Source organism: Zootoca vivipara, chromosome 6 (genome assembly GCF_965207765.1).
Source record: "Zootoca vivipara chromosome 6, rZooViv2.hap1.1, whole genome shotgun sequence".
Taxonomy (NCBI): Eukaryota; Metazoa; Chordata; class Lepidosauria; order Squamata; family Lacertidae; genus Zootoca; species Zootoca vivipara.
The window spans coordinates 27507356-27527558 of NC_142589.1; the positions used below are offsets into that span (position 1 = coordinate 27507356).

At 44.7% G+C, this 20203-nt stretch overlaps 1 protein-coding gene across 2 annotated transcripts in view; it reads right to left on the reverse strand.

Annotated features, from left to right (window-relative positions):
• Nucleotides 1–1236: 1236 nt before the first annotated feature.
• Nucleotides 1237–20203, reverse strand: part of VSTM2B (V-set and transmembrane domain containing 2B) — a 36245-nt gene continuing 17278 nt past the window's right edge. For both annotated transcript variants that reach the window (XM_088671845.1, XM_035120861.3), the window contains one exon: nt 1237–2020. In XM_088671845.1, the coding sequence (XP_088527971.1) occupies nt 1932–2020 (89 nt within the window). In that variant the 3' untranslated portion in view covers nt 1237–1931. The remainder of the gene's footprint in view (nt 2021–20203) is intronic.

The window sequence follows — 20203 nt, forward strand, 5'->3', positions numbered from 1 at the left end:
TGGATCTGCATGTTGTGGTCCAGCAACTCAATTATGAACTATAGAATTGGAAGGGACCTTGAGCGTCATCCATTCCAATGCCCCCTGCAATGCAGGAATCCTGCCTCCAGCCACCCCTGGGTGGGCTCAAACCACCCATCTTCTAGTTAGCAACCAGACACACCAAGCCATTGCGCCACAGAGACAGAGCTGTATCCTCCTTGGTCGGGGAAGAGGTCCAGAGTCGAAGATGACTGGTTCCCCGGTTGTACCCAGTAGTGGCATATGAGAGCTGAAAATATTTCCAAAATATTTCGCATCTGGCAACCAAGATGCCCCTTGGGTTTCAGATAGTACATGGGTAGACGAGTCTTCAAAGCTGGGGACACCAATGTTCTAGCACATATGTACCAGAAGTAATATATTTGGCATTAACTCGGGCAGCGTCTCTGCAGGTATATTTTGCTCTGGGAGGCTTAGTTTGGCCAGAATTGAGTATACACTTCCAGAGTATAGCTGAAGTGAATGGAAAAGGCTGCTTGCGCAGGAGCAATGTGCTCACACAGGATGGGGCTGCACAGAAGACGCTTGGTTGCAGGAGTATAGGAACATACCAACACCCACTTTTCCACGGGAGAGGTCCATCACCTCAAACGGAGGGGTTCATGGGATGGTGGGCTCTGAACTTAGCACTGTGCAGGTGTGTGGCTGCCGAATGGCTGGCAGAGCCCAGTGTCGGTTGCTGAGGTCATGCTCCCTCCATCATTCACATCACCTACACCTCCTCCACTGCCTTGCAATGTCCTTCAGTAAGCGGGTCATCTCATCCTGCCCCATGGATTTCTGTTCAGTGACAGATACTGGTAGATTCCAGCGAACCGGCTTGCGGGCAACTGCTGGCTATGCTTAGAAACTTTGGCCCTCCAGATGTTGCTGGACTACAACTCCCATCACCCCTGGCCAGTGGCCATGGTTTCCAGGTCTGATTGGAGTCGTCGTTCTACAACATCTGGAGGGTCACAAGTCCCCTAAATCTGGATCAGAACAAGAACCAGTTCCCTTTATGGACCCAGCTGAAAGCAGGGGAGAATGAGCATTAGGCCTAAAGATGAATGGTATTAATGTGTGTGTGTCTTTACATGAGGAAAAAACTATAGGAAGCCTCCCTGGTCTAAGAAATCTAGCAGCACAATGTTGGAATTTCCATGGCTTGTTTTTTTTGGTGGAAATTTATACCTCGATGCAGAAATGTTATTTCAAAATCTCTTTTTTTTTTAATTCAACTGTTATTCAGCAATATACAATACGGTTTATAAACAAATGTCTTACCTTGTTTCCAATCTTTCTCTTTTTTATATTTAAAAATAAATATTATTGACAGTGAATATCCATTATGGTAAGATGTGCCTTTTTAAAAAATCAATAGTTCCCCCCAAAAAGAAATAATTTAATTTAAAAAGAGGGGAGAGGGAAGGGAGGAGGAGAAAGGAAATAAAAATAATAAAAATAAAAATCCTAACCACAATAATCTACTAAAAAATAGGACCCTTCCTTAGAAGGGCTTTGGCCCCCCGCCCACCCATGTCTTTACATATCATCATAAAAGCAACTGTTCAACAGTTCGTGCAAAATTAATTGTCAGAGGAAAGGTTTAGGAAAAAAAGACGTTGGAAAGGAGAGAAATAATAGCTACCTTGTGTGGAACAGGGCATTGATACCATAGAATCTCGAAATTAGATGCATTATTTCAGGTGACTGACCTTTGTGTAATGTCCCAAAAATATGCTTTACCCCTCCCCTTGTTGAATGTGTTCATGCTTCTTTTCCAGTCTCTTTCTGTCCATCTTTAAGATTCTAGTTCTCATTGAGGGTTCTTTTTCCGTGTGTTTTTTGTTTTTGTTTTAAATAGTTTCCTTCTCATTTGGCTGAGGATTATCAGATAAAGAAGTCCATCAGTGGTCTAAGAATAAGTGTACAAGCTTATGGAACATCAACAGGAACGAATAGAGGAAAGGATCCGTCACGTAAATTGGCTCAGTACCTAGGAGGGAACAAGAGGAAGAAAAATGAAGGAGGGAGGGAGAGAGAGAGAAAGAAGAGAAAGGTTTAATTTTTGCAGCAGTTCAGAATCATTGATACCTTTAGTGTTTTGGTGAAGCACTGAGTGGTCACAGTGCAGGCACGGGGAACCTTTGACCTGTCAGGTGTTGTTAAACTACAACTCCCATCATCCTTGGCCATTTCTGCTGGGGCTGATGGGAGTTGTGCTTCAGTAACATCTGGAGGGCCACGGGCTCACCCCACCCCACCCCACACAGAATGCCTTCAGTTCAGGCAATTTACAGCAGAGGTGTGCAACCTGTGGCCCAGGGGCTACTTGCAGATCTTGCGCTCATTTTAGACGACCCCTGGGCTCATTTCTGGTGGATGGCAAGGAGGGAAAAATGGGGGGCGGGGGGCGGGAGGAAGGGTGGCAGAAAGAGAGTGTACAGTAGCCAGTTAGATGATGGACCAATGATGCAAGGACCGTTTTTAGAAGTGTATGTCCATAAATACAACACATCCCATGTTCATTGTCCAGGTTGGGTGTCATACCTACTGTCTATATAGGCAAGGGGAACGCTTGGATTGTTCTGTCTAGCCCAGGGGTAGTCAACCTTTTTATACCTACTTCCCACTAATGCATCTTTCTTTATGGTAAAATTTCCTTACCGCCCACGAAAGCTCGATGGAAGGAGGATTCAGCTAGTGCCGTTGAACCCCCTACCGCCCACCTAGAATCCAGAAACTCCCACTAGTGGGCAGTAGAGACAACGTTGACAACCCCTGTTCTAGCCACTACAAATCTTTCTGGACTGATCTATGCTGAGATGCAGTGGCTGGTTCCAGGGCCGTCTTAAGCATATCGGGCGCCTGGGCGCCATGGTGCAATAATCGCTCCGGCGCCCCACCCCGTTTCTCACCGTGGCGGGCGGGCGGGCACAGCGCTGCTGCAGCGGGCACAGCTGTGCAGCGTCCCCCCTGGCGGCCTGCGCCACCCAGGCTTGCCTTAGAGCCGGCCCTGGCTGGCTCCATAGTCAATATTGTTGACTAATGCATGCTGACTGTGAGCATGAAGACGCTGAACTCTGTTCAATGTTTAGAGCTTCAAAGATATTCTTTTAAAAGAAATCTTATCCCCCCCACGCTTATTTAATTGAAAATAAATAAAGGCATACTTGGAACATAAATTCTATGGTTGATTACAGCTTGCATGGATCGAAACAATAAAATATCATATTGCCTAGATGATGAAAAGGGATAAAAAGCAAGCAAAAAGGTGCACTCTTCTCTGCCTCTATCAATCGATAACACTCATCCTCCTGTCTGCATTCCTGCTATTAGATTTCAGTGCAATCCAATTTGGAGAGCCCCAAAGAGCGTTCCAAGAAGCCATCTTGCAGGAATACGGCTGGCCTCCGCTGTCCATATGCAATTGTAATTAAAAGCTCTGCATAAATAGTTGTGTAGGGGTGCATCACCATGGATTAGCCGTGTGTGTTGAAAAGAGAAAGGTGAGCTCACACGCCTGTGTTTCTGGTACAAGTGAAATACCACCCAATGTAAAGGCACTATAAAAGGTAAAGGGACCCCTGACCATTAGGTCCAGTCGTGACCGACTCTGGGGTTGCGCACTCATCTCACGTTATTGGCCAAGGGAGCCTGCGTACAGCTTCCAGGTCATGTGGCCAGCATGACAAAGCCGCTTCTGGCGAACCAGGGCAGCACACGGAAACGCCATTTACCTTCCCGCCGGAGCGGTCCCTATTTATCTACTTGCACTTTGACGTGCTTTCGAACTGCTAGGTTGGCAGGAGCAGGAACTGAGCAATGGGAGCTCACCCTGTCATGGGGATTCGAGCCGACGACCTTCTAATCAGCAAGCCCTAGGCTCTGTGGTTTAACCCACAGCACCACCTGCGTCCCAAAGGCACATATACTGCTCCCTTAAAGCAGAACAATACTGATGCTGTGTAGATGGATGAAGAGGGGAATCAGAAGAAGCTCCTTCCCCTTTCTAGTGACGGAGAAAAACTCGGTTCATTTCACATTTCAATGAGAAATGACACAATTCACACACTGTGCACCAAAATGTCACTCTCTTTCCAAGATCACAGATCTCCAAATTTTGCAATGTGTTTCTTCAGCCAAGTGATGTATACAAAAAAAGTGTATTTTTTTGGGGGGGGGGGAAGTGTGTATAAGAATCCATACATACATGGCAATAATGTCCGAAAATATGCACTGCATCCGCAGAAATAGCTTGCAAAAAAGTGCATAATAGGGAGAATGTGCACAAAAATGCAGATGAATTTTCATGATTTGCTGATAAGGAAATGTGGAGAGCGGAGAGTGGAACTTACGGTAGAAAGAGAAATGCCTGTGGGAAACCCACAAGCAGGATTTTAGCACAACAGCACCCACCCCTCCTGTGGTTTCCATCAACTGGTATTCAGAAGCATTACTTGCTCCAACTGGGGAGGTAGAGCATGGCCATCACAGCTAGTAACCAATAGTAGCTTCATCTGCCATGAAATTGTCAACTTTTCTTTTAAAGCCGTCTATGTTTGTGGCCATCACTGCCTCCTATGGGAGTCAGTTCCACTGATCCTTCAGTTTTTCCAACCCTCTTTTTTTTTTTAAAAAAAAATGCAGTCTAAGCTACTGGCTATTTAATTTAATTTATTAAGCAGATTTACACTTGGAAAGAAAATATCTTCACACAGTGGCATGTAATTACATTTAAAATACACATAGCACTACAGATTCCACCCCCACAATTTGGGAAGCTATCATACAACCTCACGGAGGAGAGGATGTGATAGCTTGCAGAGCCTCCAACCAACATGGCTCGGAGCAAAATTGCTTTCTGTCCCCCCAGCAATGCCATGAGTACACATGGAACTCCCTGCAGCATGATGTATTTTGAGAGAGTTCCAGGCCCGAGCTCTGTAAAACGAAAACAGTAGAAGGAGTGCCTCTGTGCCTGCGGTGCCTTTCTCTCACTGCTGGGTAATTCGCAAACAGCCCCCACAGGTCTTAGATTAAATGACCAGACACTGTGCAGCAGATCCACTTAAATCAATAGTTAACTGCAGCCTAAATATAGTTTGAGATGCTTAAAATGTCAAGGCTATTATGATAGAAGCTCAAATCATACACCCTTAAAAAACAACAACAGACAACCACCCTTCACTACAACCTGAACATATTTCCAAGATGTGCTATTCATTAAATATATATCATCCCTGAAAGACTGATCAAACCTGAGTATGATCCAGGAAAAGTTACACTCCATTTCACACAGGCACACACGTCCCTCGGTGACTGCAATTCTTGATGATTGGCAGCTGTACATAGGAACTAGCAGTTCCTCCGACTTGCATTGCAGACGATGCAGTGTGGAATAAAAAAATGCTGTCTGTGGTGCAAATCAGGCGCGGATGCAAGCCATTATTTGGGTTTGCCCCCAAGCAAGTATCTATATTGCTTTGCAGCTTAAAATTGTGTGTGCCTGCAATCCAATGTTCACTCGGGGAGTAAGCCCCGCTGCACTTAAAGAGGCTTATGTCTGAATAAACATACATGGGGATGCTCTGTTAAGTCCCACTTGTACCAGTGGGATCCGAACATTTCAGCTTCTCTGCTAACCAGCTACCCTTCTGCAATAAAATCTGCTACAAATATAAAAAGGAATTCATGATGATGGAAAAGCAATTATTTGCAGAATTTGCTTTGCAAATTATGTGGCCTGGGAGATGCCGCAAATCCAGTGGTTCACTAAGCATCTCCATCAAGACCCTCTTAGAAAAACGGTACTGTTAGGGAAGAGTCAAAAGCTCTGCAATACAGCATCTGCTGCCAGGCAGCGTGTAGGCAATAGATGGACCAGTGGTCTGGCTTGGTATAAGACCATTTCCTATGCCTGTCAAGTTCACTGAAGACAAAAATCAGCACAGATCACCTAGATCAGCCATGGGACAGGATGTAGCTCAGTGGCAGAGCACCTGCTCTGTGTGCAGAAGGTCTCAGGTTCAATCCCTGGCATCTCCAGGTAGGGTTCTGCCTGATACCCTGGAGATCCTCTGCCAGCCATTGTAGACAACTCTGGGCAAGGTGTACCGATGGTCTGGGTATAAAACAGCTTCCTATATCCCTATGCACCACCTTTAACCTTTGCCATTTGGAGTATCCTAAAAGGAGCATTTAGTACAGGCATAGCTGCTGCAACCAGTCTGTTTCAGAGCTGACCTAACCCCAGACTGTAGCTTTCTTTGCACTTTGCTGTGACCAGACAATGGCCTCTGCCCCATCTGCTTGACACATCTGCATTATAAGTTTATTTAAACAAGCTTGAAGCCAGTTCAAATGCCATGGCTTCCAGCCCACTGGATAGAAGCAACATTCTGAAAGAAATGACAATGACATGGCACAAAATTCCAGGCTGCTTTTTAGAAGCACAACTCTCAAGGATGTGCAATCTCCAGCGACTGTTAGGAGATACTTTGACACTGATTTAGGACCGAGCGAAAGCTGGTTTTCAACATCACAATATATCACGATGTCTGAAATAAGGATGGAACTATGTAGAAGTGAACAGCAGGGTTGGGTGATATCTGGTTTTCAGCTTTGTGATATATCACCAGCTAAACATTGCAATATACTAATATATCATAATATCTGAAATAAGGATGGAATTATGAAGAGGAACTGGTTAGCGTCTCTTTTTTCTTTCATATTGTGATTTTTGCACAACACCCCCACCCCCAATTTGCAATAAATTGCCAAGTCAAAAATTATGAAATCAGTATCATGATATGGACTTTAAACTGGTTTTGGACGATATGTTGATATATCACTCAGACCTACTCTGAATACCAGTTCCTGGAAAATACAAAGGGGGAGGGTGTGGGATAGTTTCTGCCTCACACTTTAATCCGTCTTGGCTCCCCCCCCCCAATAATTCTGGGATCTGTAGTTTGTTATGGGTGCTGAGAGTTGTTCACAGGCTTCCCATTCCACTCACTGAGCTACAGTTCTCAGAGTCCCTTGGGAAGAGGAGTTGAATTGTTAAACCACTCAATGCATATTAATCTTTTCCTGCATGCAAACTGCGGAAGTTTAAAAATGCAGGGCAAATGTTGGTTTACAACAGATGGCTTGTGGAATCCCCAGGGGTATTTGCCTGTCTTTTGAGAATAATCTCTTATCTGTTTTGTGAGTAGGACAGCAAAGAGCTAGATAATTAATCTTTAAAGGTCACAACCCTATAAAACATTAGGCTTAGCATCATAGTTCAACACTTGGTCAGTTTTTGCAGACCAGTGGGTCAAACTGAGTTGAATTTGCTTCTTCCGTATGCCTGTGTGGATCTCTTAGATGAGTTGTGCAATGATGCTTAATATTTGTACAGTGCTTTCCATTGCTTAGAATACGTCATGAGAATGTGAAAAGAGCTGGATCAGATCAAAGGTCTATCTAGGCCAGTATCCTGTTTCTCACTGGGCAGAAAGGTGCCTCGAGAAAACCCATAAACAGGACCTAAGGGCAATAACCCTCTCCCAGTGTTGCTCATGAACTACAGGTATTTGTTCAGAAGCATACTCCATTTGGAGTAACCATTTGATAGCCTTATTTATCACAAATTTGTATAATGCCTGTTGAAAGCTGGGAGCAGGCTTGAGGAATTTGGGGGCAATGTGCCATCATTATGCTGTTGACACTCAGCTCTGTTTCTCCAGAACACCTGAGTTGGGAGAGGCTGTGAAGTCCCTGTATCAGTGTTTGGATACAGCAGTGAGATAGATGGTGAAAAGGAAGCAGAGCTTGAATCCTGGCAAAACAAGGCCAGTAGTTCCCATGGCCAAGAAATTGGTACAATTGCCTAACCTGGATGGGATTGCACTCTCCCTGAAGGAGCAAGTCTGCAATTTGGGGTGGGTGCTTCTGCATCCAGTTTTGTCATTGGAGGCCCAGGTAGCCTCAATGGTTAGAAGTGCAGATTGAAGCAGATGTTTTAAGGAACTGTTTTTTTAACTGGCAATTTTGCTGCGTTGTTCTTTTTGTAAACTGCTTTGAGGTCTTAAAAAAAATATCAAACAGTATGTGCATTTTGTGAAATAATAATAAATAAAGCTGCCTTTATTGTGAAGCTGAGGCTCCAATACTTTGGCCACCTCATGAGAAGAGAAGACTCCCTGGAAAAAGACCCTGATGTTGGGAAAGATGGAGGGCACTAGGAGAAGGGGATGACAGAGGACGAGATGGTTGAATAGTGTTCTCAAAGCCACCAACATGAGTCTGACCAAACTGCGGGAGGCAGTGGAAGACAGGAGTGCCTGGCGTGCTCTGGTCCTTGGGGTCACGGAGAGTTGGACACGACTGAATGACTAAACAACAACAAAGCTGCCTTAAGTCTGCAGCCATCAGCATGTCTTGTGGCAGTGAATTCCACAGGTTAACTACGCATGATGTGAAGAAGTAGTTCCTTCCTTGCCTGTCCGGAATCTCCTAATCATCAAGAAGTGGAGGAAAACATCTCTATAGACACTATGTCCAATTTTATAGAACTAGGAGCATAGGAAGCTGTCTTGGACCAAGTCAGATCTAGCTGATCTATCTCAGTATTGTCGACACTGACTTATAGCTGCTGCCCATGGTTTCAGACAGGAGTCTGCAGAAGTACAGAGACATTTTATTATTATTATTGGGGGAAGGAAAAACTTCAAAAACAGACATACACAGACAGAGTGCGCTTTGTAGCTGCTACGGAATGCCAACTGTTTGGGGTGGGGTGGGGGATGTAAAATCAGTTGAGGGAGGAGGTGGAATGGAGTATCATTTCAGGAGGGCATGGCTGGCTGCGTGGCTGGAAGATCTCTGCCCTGCCTCTCTTCCTTCATGGAATTCAATGCGGCTTTAGGTTTCCAGCCAGTCTCCTTCGTACCTCCGCATGTTCAGCAAGCGCTGGCGCATCGCATGCCTCCCAACCATCATTTTGTCCCTACTAAGCTTTGTCCTTTTGAAGTCGGAACTGCTGCCGGACTGAATGGTGACATCTTTTCCTTGCCCAGAGCCATATTTGCAAGATACAGATTCCGCTGTTCTGCTAAAGTGCTCCACTTCTCCGATGACAGCAATTTGCCTCCCCGTTGGTAACAGCCCAGCAAAGCAAAAATAACGGTTGCTAAGGACTGTTGTGACAAATAACCCCCCGTTTCACTGACACCCTGGCTTTTACCAATGCAAAACCCAACAGGAGCTGTTTAATATTGATGCACACAGTTGCTTTGTTCCTGCCTTGCTTGCAGGAGCGCAGTGGTACATACAAGCATTGTGCACTTGCCACAAGATGCACTCCTTAAATTAAAAACCTATAATCAATTCATCTTCCTCCTAATACAATGCTGTCAGAGATTTGTACGGTGGGGAGCGGGGGACAACAACAGCAACAACACAAACCGGGGCCTTTCAAAATACCCACAATTTCTGTGCTTTTCTTATCTGCTTCCAGACCTTTTTGGCCCTTGTTAATAAAAATGTTGGCTTTGCTTCACAGAAAAGAAAGAAGGAAAAAGACTCCAGCATGTAACCACCTCCAGTGTCAGAGACATCATGCCTCTGTATGTTTGTGGCTGAGAATCGCAGGTAGGCAGGGTGCTCTTGTAGGCTTCCCACAGGCATCTGATTGGCTCCTTTGAGAACAGGATGGTGGACTAGATGGGCCATTGGCCTGATCCAGCAGACTCTTCTTATATTCTTAACTAAGGTTGATTCATGGCAGATGAAAGGAAGGACTTCTTTACATAGCACATAGACTATGGAACTTGCTCCCACAAGAGGCAGTGATGGCCACCAACTTTAAAAGAGGAAAGGACCAATTCATGGAGGAGAGGATCATCAATGCCTGGGAAGGCGTATATACAACTGCACTATTAAGCAACTATTTACTGTTGCGCTTCTTCCTACCACTGCTGTATTGCCAAGGAGTTGTCCAGCAGATCGGGGAGAAGGTTTTCAAAATAAGGTGTTGGTTGCGGGTGTGAGGGTATTGGCGGTGAGCCCTTTAGGCTCGATTGTCGGTTAGGCATTGGAAATTGCATTAGAAATTGCATTAGAGCTGAGGAGGGCAGGTAGCGCCATCAAATGGAGGAGTATTCTGTTAAAGGATTCTGGGGGCGTGGTCTGGTCCGAAGCCAAGGGAGGTTAGGGCCGTAAGGCATGCCCCTAACGGTGATCACAGGAGGAGTTCCGGTTGATGTACATCACTGGGCTCCTTACTGGTGGTTAACTCTTCCCGGATGTCTAACACACGGGTTGGTGTCGGATATAGACGGTTAGGGTCCAATGCCTAAGCCAATACCGCTCAACATCCGTAACCAATAAAGTTGTGGCCTTTTCGCCCATTTAAATCTACCGTATCTATGTGTTGTGTGTCTTTATTCTCACGGGGAGGGAGGGGCATTGCAACACAACTATTTACTGTTGTGGTTCCTCCTACCACTGCTGTATTACCAAGGAGCTGTCCAGCAGATCGGGGAGAAGGTTTTCAAAATACTTGTCCAGCTAAGGCAAGGATGAGAAACTTGTGGCCCTCCAAACTTTGTTGGGCTCCAACTCCCATCAACTGCAGCCAGAGTGATCAAATGTTGGGAATCCAAACCATATCTTAAGGGTAAGCAGCAAAGCAGAACTAGGAAATGGGAAAGAAGGGATGTTGCATTAGCAACAGCTAAGCATCACCTTAGCAGTTTTTTAGTTGCCCCACTGCTTTCTATCTAGAGCACCAGCATAGCCATGATCCAGTGCATGATTCTGAAGTCAGCTTCCCACATAGGACTCAATGATTGGAGAACTTGTGTTGCCAGATAGTGACTGAACTTCCTGGTTTGGGTATCCACTTGGACTTGAAGCTGCTCCTGTTGTCCCAGGGATTTGGGGCGGTGAGAGCAGCGAGGGTGTCCTAAATTGGCAGCTTTCTTGAGGGCAGAGCATTTCAGGCCTTAGAGGGGGGATGCTGTTGTCTACTGTCGTTAGCCATGGACAAGTATGACCCTGGGGCTTCAGATTCCAAGCTGCTAACATACTATCAGTGACTAATATAGGTACAGTGGTACCTCGACTTACGAACGACTTGACAACCAAATTTTTCGACTTACGAGTGGGGCAAATGGCCGCGCGCTTACGAATTTCTCGACATCTGAACGGAAACTGCAGTGGTTTTAGATAGGGTTTTTTCGACTCACGAATTTTTAGATGGGGTTGCTTCGACTTACGAATTTTTCCGTTTCCAATGCATTCCTATGGGAAATTGCGTTTCCAATGGCGCTTTTCGACTTACGAATTTTCGACCTACGAAGGTGCCTTCGGAACGGATTAAATTTGTAAGTCGAGGCACCACTGTATATGAAAGCAACTGCGCTAGCAAAACCTTTGTTTTTTGGGGGTAGACTCACAGCATTGATGGATGTATTTACAAGCAAATATTGGGTTTCTGAACTCTCAGCAGGAACAGTCTTTCTCTTTTCTCAGACCTTTCACAGTTAATGACTATATTGGTTGTCTCTTCCAATTTTTTTTAAAAGGAGAGAAGTTTTTGCAGGGTGCCTCTCCCACCTACTCCACATAATTATATCTCTGTAAGTCATCCCACACACATCTGGGTTAGAGGAAAGACCTGCCCCATCAGATAATGACAAACCCTAAAGGCGTAAATGTTATTCTGTTACTCCAAACACCCCACAAAAGGAGCCTTATAACTTGATTTGTTTCCATTGTAAACTGTTAGGAGACCCCCCTATGCCATTTACAGAACTACTCTTTGATTGCTATACAGATTGCTATAGCAATCTGTGACAGGAATAGGAGTCTCCTAACAACTCTCAGAACCCGTAACAAACTACAGTTCCCAGGATTCTTTGGGAGACGCCATGGCTGTTTAAAGTGGCATACTACTGCTTTCAATGTAGGCCATTTTCAAGGTGCCTCTGTGGAAAGAGGCAGCAAGCATTCAAGTAAGACTCTAGTTACCTCCAGGCTTTTGCAAGGGGGAATTCAAGCGCAGGTTAGGAATCTAGGTTTGGATAATTAAAGTGGATCTGTTGCCCTAATGCAACAAATCTATTTTTTTTTAAAATGGTACCTCTGTGGTTAGGAAAATGAACTGAAAAGGATGGGATGAATGGATCACCATACAAACAAATCTTGATGAATTTACGACGAATGCCCATTGTCATATAATCTCTCCCAGGGCCAGATTAAAACCTTTAGAAGCCCTAAACACTGGAAATATGATGGTGCCCCTCCATACATAATTCTAAATACTGTAAGAACAACATGAAACTGTAAAATGGAAATATTTTTTTCAAAAAATGAGACAAATTTACCATGCATGCGGAAATTAAAACGGGTTCTTTCTAGTTTTCTGATTGCAAAATTCTTGAAAAGTTCATTGAAGCCGACTCAACAAAGAGAGAAAGTGAATCAAGTCTGTCCTGACACATTGTTGTTATCTGAGGGTTTTTTCTTTTCAGCCATGAAAAAGAGTGATGATTTAGTAATCATCAACATTAGAAAAATGATGACTACTTTGATGATTTTTTTAAAAAAATCAAATGTCAAATTCTTCTTCGTTTTTTAATTTTAAAAAAATCCTCAATTCTAGCTGGGTGCTCCTGTTTTACTGGTGCCTTAAAAACATGCTTAGTCTACCTATTCAGTAATCCAGTACTGACCTCTGCACAAACAAATCAGGATGGATGCTCAGTAAAGACTGAATAGAGTCTAACCTCTCTGTAAGCTTGGAGGAGCCCTAAACTACAACCTTTGCAGGTTTCATGGAGCACCCAGGGTTGCTGGAAAGATGAAACATATAAAGGCCAATCCCCTATTTTGGGAAAGATAAAATCCAGCTCTCATGCAGATCCAACTTCATCTTTAAGAGACAGATATTCTGTGTACCTTTGGGGACTCTTCTTTTTTGCATTCCCGTCTGTACATCAGCCACCTGAGAACAATGTTCCAGGCATGCATCAGACGAAATGAGCTCTAATCTAGGAAAACAGCCACCACAATAAATCTACTAGTCCTTAAGGTGCTTGGAGACTTTTTAATATATATTTTTAAAGAGTGTGTGTTCATAGCAGGGACTCCACATTCTAGGCATGCCTTAACCCTCATTTTAAGAATTAAGCACTGCCCAATATAGCTCTCGACCATCACAAACTTTCCAAATGAGGAAGTTCAACCACGTATATGCTTCCTCTGGTGGACTCTAAGGACTTTTTTCATACTCTATGAATTAATCAACATCCCATTACAAAACAACAACAACAACCCCTTGTTCCCTAACTTGACCTCACCACGATTCAATGGAGTCCTTAATAAGCCTGGCTTTAAAAACTCTACTGATGCATGTTTAATAAGAAGTTCCTTTTGCATGTTTCTTGCCTAGTGACATTTAAGAACTCTATCTTGATTTCAATTATGGCAAATATCCTTTGTGGTATTTAATATACCTAGAATAAGTAGACCCAGGTCTCTTCTACATCAATGCTGTAGCCCTTAGTTGTTAAAATGGGCAGAGTTGGTGCACACCCTCCAACTTTTCTCTGATGAAAAGAGGAATGTCCTATATCATCACCATCATCACCATCATCACCATCATATTTATACCCACCTATCTGACTGGGCTGCCCCAGTCACTCTGGGTGGCTCCCAACATATAAAAAAACATAATAAAACATTAAGCATCAAAAAACTTCCCTATACATGGCTGCCTTCAGATGTCTTCTAAAGGTTGTATAGTTACTTATCTCCTTGGTTTGGGGGTTGACTAACTCTATACTCACCAGCATTTCTCTGATGAAAATAGGGACATCCTAAGGAAAATATATTGCGGGATGAAATCAGAAACAGGGACGGCTTCTGTAAATCCAGAACTGTCCCTGGAAAATAGGGACACTTGGAGGGTCTGTTAGTGAAGTGACAGTATGTACCAGGGGTAGCCAATGTGATATTTCTCCCAGACACTGCTGGACTACAACTCCCATCATCCCTGACCATTTGTCATGTTGGCTGGGACTGATGGGAATTGGAGTCTAGCAACCACACAGGCGCCTCCTATCATAGGAAGCTGCATAGGAAGCTGCCTTATATTGAGCCATTGGCTCGTCTAGTTCAGTACTGTTGGACTACAACACTAATCATCCCATATCATTCACATGCTGGCTCAGCCTGATAGCAGCTGTAGGGCATCAGGTTCCACATCCAAAGTCTATTGACTAGGGCAATATTAGCAACATGGGAAGTTGCCTTATGCCAGGCCCAAATATTTTCCTCGGCCATCTCATAGCCCTAGCCATATCAATATTTATAACGTACAGTATTATCAATTTTAATCCCATGCTTTGTTACCCCTAGGATGGTATGCACGGCTATTAACAGTTCCCCAATGAGCTTCCATAACAATATTTTCGTCTGATTCTTGTGTTGCTTTGCAAGTTTTGTATTTTGTAAAGGTCTTTGACTATGCACAATTAACTTGACTGACTAGAGCTCACTGTTATCTGCTTTGAATGGCAGCAGCTCGTTAAGAGTCTCAAGTTCAGGGTATTTCCCATCACTTCCTACCTGATCCTTTTAAGACTGGAGATGTCAGAGATAGGGATGGAGAATAAATTCAATTCAGTACACATGCAAAGCCAAATCACATTCTCAGTATGCAAACTGAAACACAGCAGTGCTTTGAAACTGGCATTTATCCAAATTTTGCAATTCAGTTGTCCAACCAATGTTTAGAAAAACACACATATATTCTGGGAAAGTGTGTGTTTTGAAGATATTATGAAAACAACATGCAAGAACACATTGTATTAGGAACAACGGCTTGCAAAGATGTGTTCATGAGTTAAAACTGCATCTAAAAATGTGTTTACTAGGAGACATTCTCACTAAAATGCTGATGGATTTTATAAAAGAAAAACCTTCCAAATGCTGCAGAAAGGCGGAGATCTGAAATTCCGAATTTAAGATTGGAAAAAGGAGAAGCAGAGTCAACCAAAATTGTCAGGTCCTTCCATCCCAAAGTAAACTGGGATGCATATATGCATCTTAGGCAAATGCATTAAACATTTAATGACTTTAGTTTTGAGCTTCTATTTCTTGTACAGCTGCTTTTAAATATATTATTCACAGAGCGTCTGCCAAAAATATACATTTTATTAACCTCAGGATCAGAAAGGTTAAATCAAGGAAATGCAGAGGTGCTATTAACGCTTCAGTAATTAGGCAAGGATACAAAATGTACCGCAAACATCTGCTAGTACATCACAAAACTCAAGACTCGGAAACTCCCTTCACCCTCCAATACAGAGACTTCCACTAGGCACAGAGGCCCAGTGAAAAAGAAATGTTTCCCCCCCCCCTGTCTCCTGCAGATATGTATTAATGACGGTGCCAGGTGAGCCTCCCTGGGGGGCAGCAGTCCACAAACATGTCCATGATGCAATAATAGTGCATTGGTGGTGCGCTTATAAGGAACCATCCACCCCTCATTCCATCTTTTCTGGAGGCCAAAACTTGACGCACCCCTTTGTGGTGCCTCCCCTGGCTAAGCAAGGCACTGGGCTTTGGGAAGGAGGCACAAGGCTCTGGCAGGGTCCTAAAGCCCTCCCATCCCCTTCCCAAAGCTGGGAAAGCACTAACTATAGGCTTTGGGAAGGAGGATGGAGGGCTCTAGGACCCTTCCCAAAGCCCAGTGGGGTGAGGTGTCAAATGTTGCTGAGGGCCACCAGAAAAAGTCTCAAGGGCCACCTGTGGACTGCCCTGGGTTAGACTGTTGACGGGGACAGACTTGACACTAGAACTCCCCCGTTGTTTGCTTAGGTGTTTCTTCCATTCACATGCCATCGTTTTGGAACTCAGGGAAGGTGCCATGTTTTCCTGTCCCAGGAGTCCTCAGAGCCTCAGAAGGCCTCTTCTTTGCAGAGAACCTCCTGGAAGAGGCTTTGCTCTTAGAGTTTAGTTACCCCTTTGCATCATTGGATACCCCTCTGTTTTTGAGTCCCAGCCAGGGGAGAAGGGATATAAATAAACAAATAATTTCCCTGTCGGCTCTTTCCCCTCCCTCCTTCATTCCCTCCCTCCCTCTGGCCTCCCACTTTTTACTCTCTCGCTTTTGCTCTTTCCCTCCTGCACTTTTCCCTTTGAGGTATCCCTCCGCTGTCTGTCTCTTTGCCTCCTCCTCCATCTCCCCTCACCTGCCTCTCTTTCCTTGTCCCTTTCCCCTCCTCCTCCTCCTGCTGCTGCTTCTCGCTGAGGACTGAAACTGACTCTTCCTGGATGTTGCCTTTTCATATTGCTCTGGAACACTGTCAGCATCCTCCTGATGCCTGTTGGGATCCCCTCGTAATAGGGTTTCCTCCCCAGAAGATGTCCCATGAAGGCACTGACCAAACCCAGACCTGCAAAGCTGTGCCTTCAGAACACATTCTGAGACGGGCTCCACCCATCACACACCTTCCCACTTCCCATTAAATTCTCTTGTGATCTAAGATTGCCTCTCCATTAACTGGCTGCGACATTTCCTGCCCAATCATCAGTGCAAGAGGCTTCAAATGGTTTGTTAACACGGTGCCCCCTATTCACGAACATGTCCAACCACCAGAGATGTAGAGCAGTACGGCAGATAGAAAAAGATAAGGCCAGATTATCAGGGGCAGGGGATCTTTGCCCTAACAGACATATCTGACATGCTCTTTTAGCTGCAAATGTTTGTGCCCATCTGTTAGCGTGGCTTTGTGCCCATCACAATCTGTTCTGGCTGTTTCATTAGGGCATATGCACTTCACAACCCACAGGCAGTCTACGCAAGGCTAAATAAATCAGCTGTGCAGGAAGCTTGATTTTTCTCTTTGATAGTCGGAAGACTCAGGCCCCATCTGCACTGTAAATGTGAAGCGCAGTATCATATTGCCTCTACCCATATGAACCAACCCAGACCGTGCCATCATCATCTGAGGCCATTCTTCATGTTCCTCCTCCGCAAATGGTTTGGAGGGGGGCAACACGGGAACGGGCCTTTTTGGTGGTGGCTCCTTGCTTGTGGAATGCTCTCCCCAGGGAGGCTTACCTGGTGCCTTCGTTACATATCTTTAGGCACCGGATAAAAACATTCCTCTTCTCCCAGGCCTTGGAGTAATTCAACCACCTATGGCATTTTAAATTGTATGTTTTTGTTTACGCTTTGTGTTTGTTATTATATTATGCATTTTCATGTTTTTATATTGTAAACCACCCTGAGATCCTCATGATGAAGGGTTGTATAGAAAACTTAAAAAAATAAAAGCAGTCATGGCTTCCTCCCAAAGAATCATGGGAGCTGTGGTTTGTTAGGGGTGCTGAAGGTCGATAGGCACAATGGCGGCTAGTAACACTTTTACTTGGGAGGGATGCAATTTTTTCATCACAAGAGGTTCTGCCCAACACTTATTTAGAAAAGTGTGCCATTACACACACAGAGAGAGCCGTTGTCTCCCCATCTCTACCCCGCTAACAATTATTCTCTGCACTTCCTTCCTGGAAAGAGAGGTTGTTCTCATTGTGTCAAGCAGACAGTTACTCTACTTCTAGGATCTATGCCTCATTGATAGGAACCGGGGGGGGGGGGCAAAAAAGTACCACATACTCCTTCACAGCTCTCTCTGGAGTCAGCTCATTTATCATAAACAGCAACATGAACCAGTCTTGATACAGACAGAAATGACCTCTTGCTCTATATATTTGTGTGTAGAGGGGAAATGGTGGCCGAGGCATGAATAAAGCGCGGCGAAAATTTGTTGTGACAGTTTATGACAACGTACAGCTGTAACCCTCTGAGCATAGCATGCCAGATCTGTCTCTATTAAACATAGTGAGACCAGGACTGAACTCTGCTAAGCACTGAAATTAATGCAGTAAGAAATGTGATGTTGACTTATAACATACTCTCTTTCATCTTGTTGGAAGTTTTTTTTTTCCTGGGAAGGGAAGTTTGTTTTGGAAGTCTAGTACAGTACTCTTAATCGGGGGTGGGGTGGGGTGGGGGAGCCAGCATGGTGCCATCCATATATTATTGGACTCCTATCAGCCCCAGTAAGCATGGCCAAAGGTCAGAGATGATGAGAGTTGTAGTCCAATAACATCTGGGGGACACTCTGCTCTATAAAAGGTAAAATGGTCATCCCTGACCATTAGGTCCAGTTGTGACCGACTCTGGGGTTGCGGCGCTCATCTCGTGTTATTGGCCGAGGGAGCTAGCGTACAGCTTCCAGGTCATGTGGCCAGCATGACAAAGCCACTTCTGGAGAACCAGAGCAGCACACAGAAACGCCGTTTACCTTCCCGCTGTAGCGGTACCTATTTATCTACTTGCACTTTGACGTGCTTTCGAACTGGTAGGTTGGCAGGAGCTCTTGTGCTCTTGTGCTTGAATCCTGCTCTATACTATGCAGCATATTATCGTTCAGAGTTTAAAAAACATAACAAAAATCATTTCTGGATCAGGCCAGTAGTCCATTTTGCCATTTTGTTCATGGAAAGCACACAAGCAAGACCTGAGTGCAACAACCCTTTTCTCTCCAAAAGTGGAGAAAAGTGTTGGAAAATGGAGGCGGTGTTCTATTGTTCTAATGTCATAACTTTCCAATGTCCACGGATTTCTTACAACAGCACTTTTTAGGAAAGTTCGGCATTATTGTTACCATTTCACAGATGAAACCGAGGCTTGAAAAGGAATGGCTATGAGCATTCATAATGGAGGAACTTTCTAGTTCAGAGCACACATACTTTTACCAGGTACCCTCCAAAATGCTCTTCTATCAGCTCCAGTTGCCATGACCTATGGTCAAGGAAACGGCTGAAGCTCAGGGGCAGAGCATCATCAGGTCAGTGGCCCACCTACTCCAACATCCTTTTCTCACTTGAGCTGACCAGGTGCCAGTGGGGAACCAGCAAGCAGGATTCAAGCACAAGGGCACCCTCCCCTCCCGTGGTTTTCAGCAACCAGTATTCAGAAGCCTTGCTGCCTCCAACTGTGGAAGCAGTGCACACCAATCATGGCTAGTAGCCATCAATAGCCCTCTCTTCCTCCATGAATCTGACTAATCTATATACAGTATATAAAAATGTAAACTGGGCATGTGGGTTAGTCTCCACTTTTCTCCGAAACCACTTGACCGATTGCATTCAAATTTGAACACAACGTCTCAAGTGAATATGCGAGTGACCATATACAGGTTGCGTAGATAGATGTCACACCTATGGCAGGTAAAGCAGGTAGAACCCACTGTTTCGGAACACAAAACTCAGACAGCCAGGGATGCTGGGAGCACAGGAGAGGTTGCAATACAGCACCCTCTAGCGATGGCTACACTGGTACTGCAGCTAGGAAACCTTCCCTCTCCACAGCATCTCAGCTTGGCTTTGCAGATTGGGCCGAGGGGCCGGGATAAGTCATGGGTTGGGACAGGGTGGGGCCAATCACAGGGATGAGATGGGGGTGGGGGGGAGATGGGGGCAGAATAGGTCATGGGTTGGAACAAGGTGGGGACAGTCACAGGGATGAGCCACAGCAACGCGTGGCTGGGCCAGCTAGTCCTCTATGAAATCCATCTAAGTTGGTGGCCATCACTGTCTCTCGTGGGAGAGAATTCCATAGTTAAACCATGTGCTGTGTGAAGATGCTTCCTTTTATCTTTTCTGAATTCCAATGTTCCAATGTTCAACTTCATTGGGCAGATGCCCATGCATTCTAGTGTCACAAGAGAATGGAGAGGGGACTTTTCTTCATCCTCTTTCTCTGTGCCATGCATCATTTTATAAACTTCTGTCATGCTTCTCTAAACTAAAAAGTCCCAAATGCATGCCACCTTTTTGAGGGGTCAATGGTCTGACTCATAAGGATAAGGAAGCTTCCTATGTTCTAGGTATTATAGGAGCTGTAGTTCAACAACATCTGGAGACCACCAGGTTGAGGAAGGATATGCTCTCATGCGGCAGACCAATAAATAAGGGATAGTTGATATAGTTTGATCTTCAGAAGCACACATATCTTCTCTTTTGTTGATATGTACAGAGCTTGTTTACTATCTGCTCTAAGCACCCACTTCCTCATGCCTGTTACCTTTCCCACAAGCAATCAGTCTTG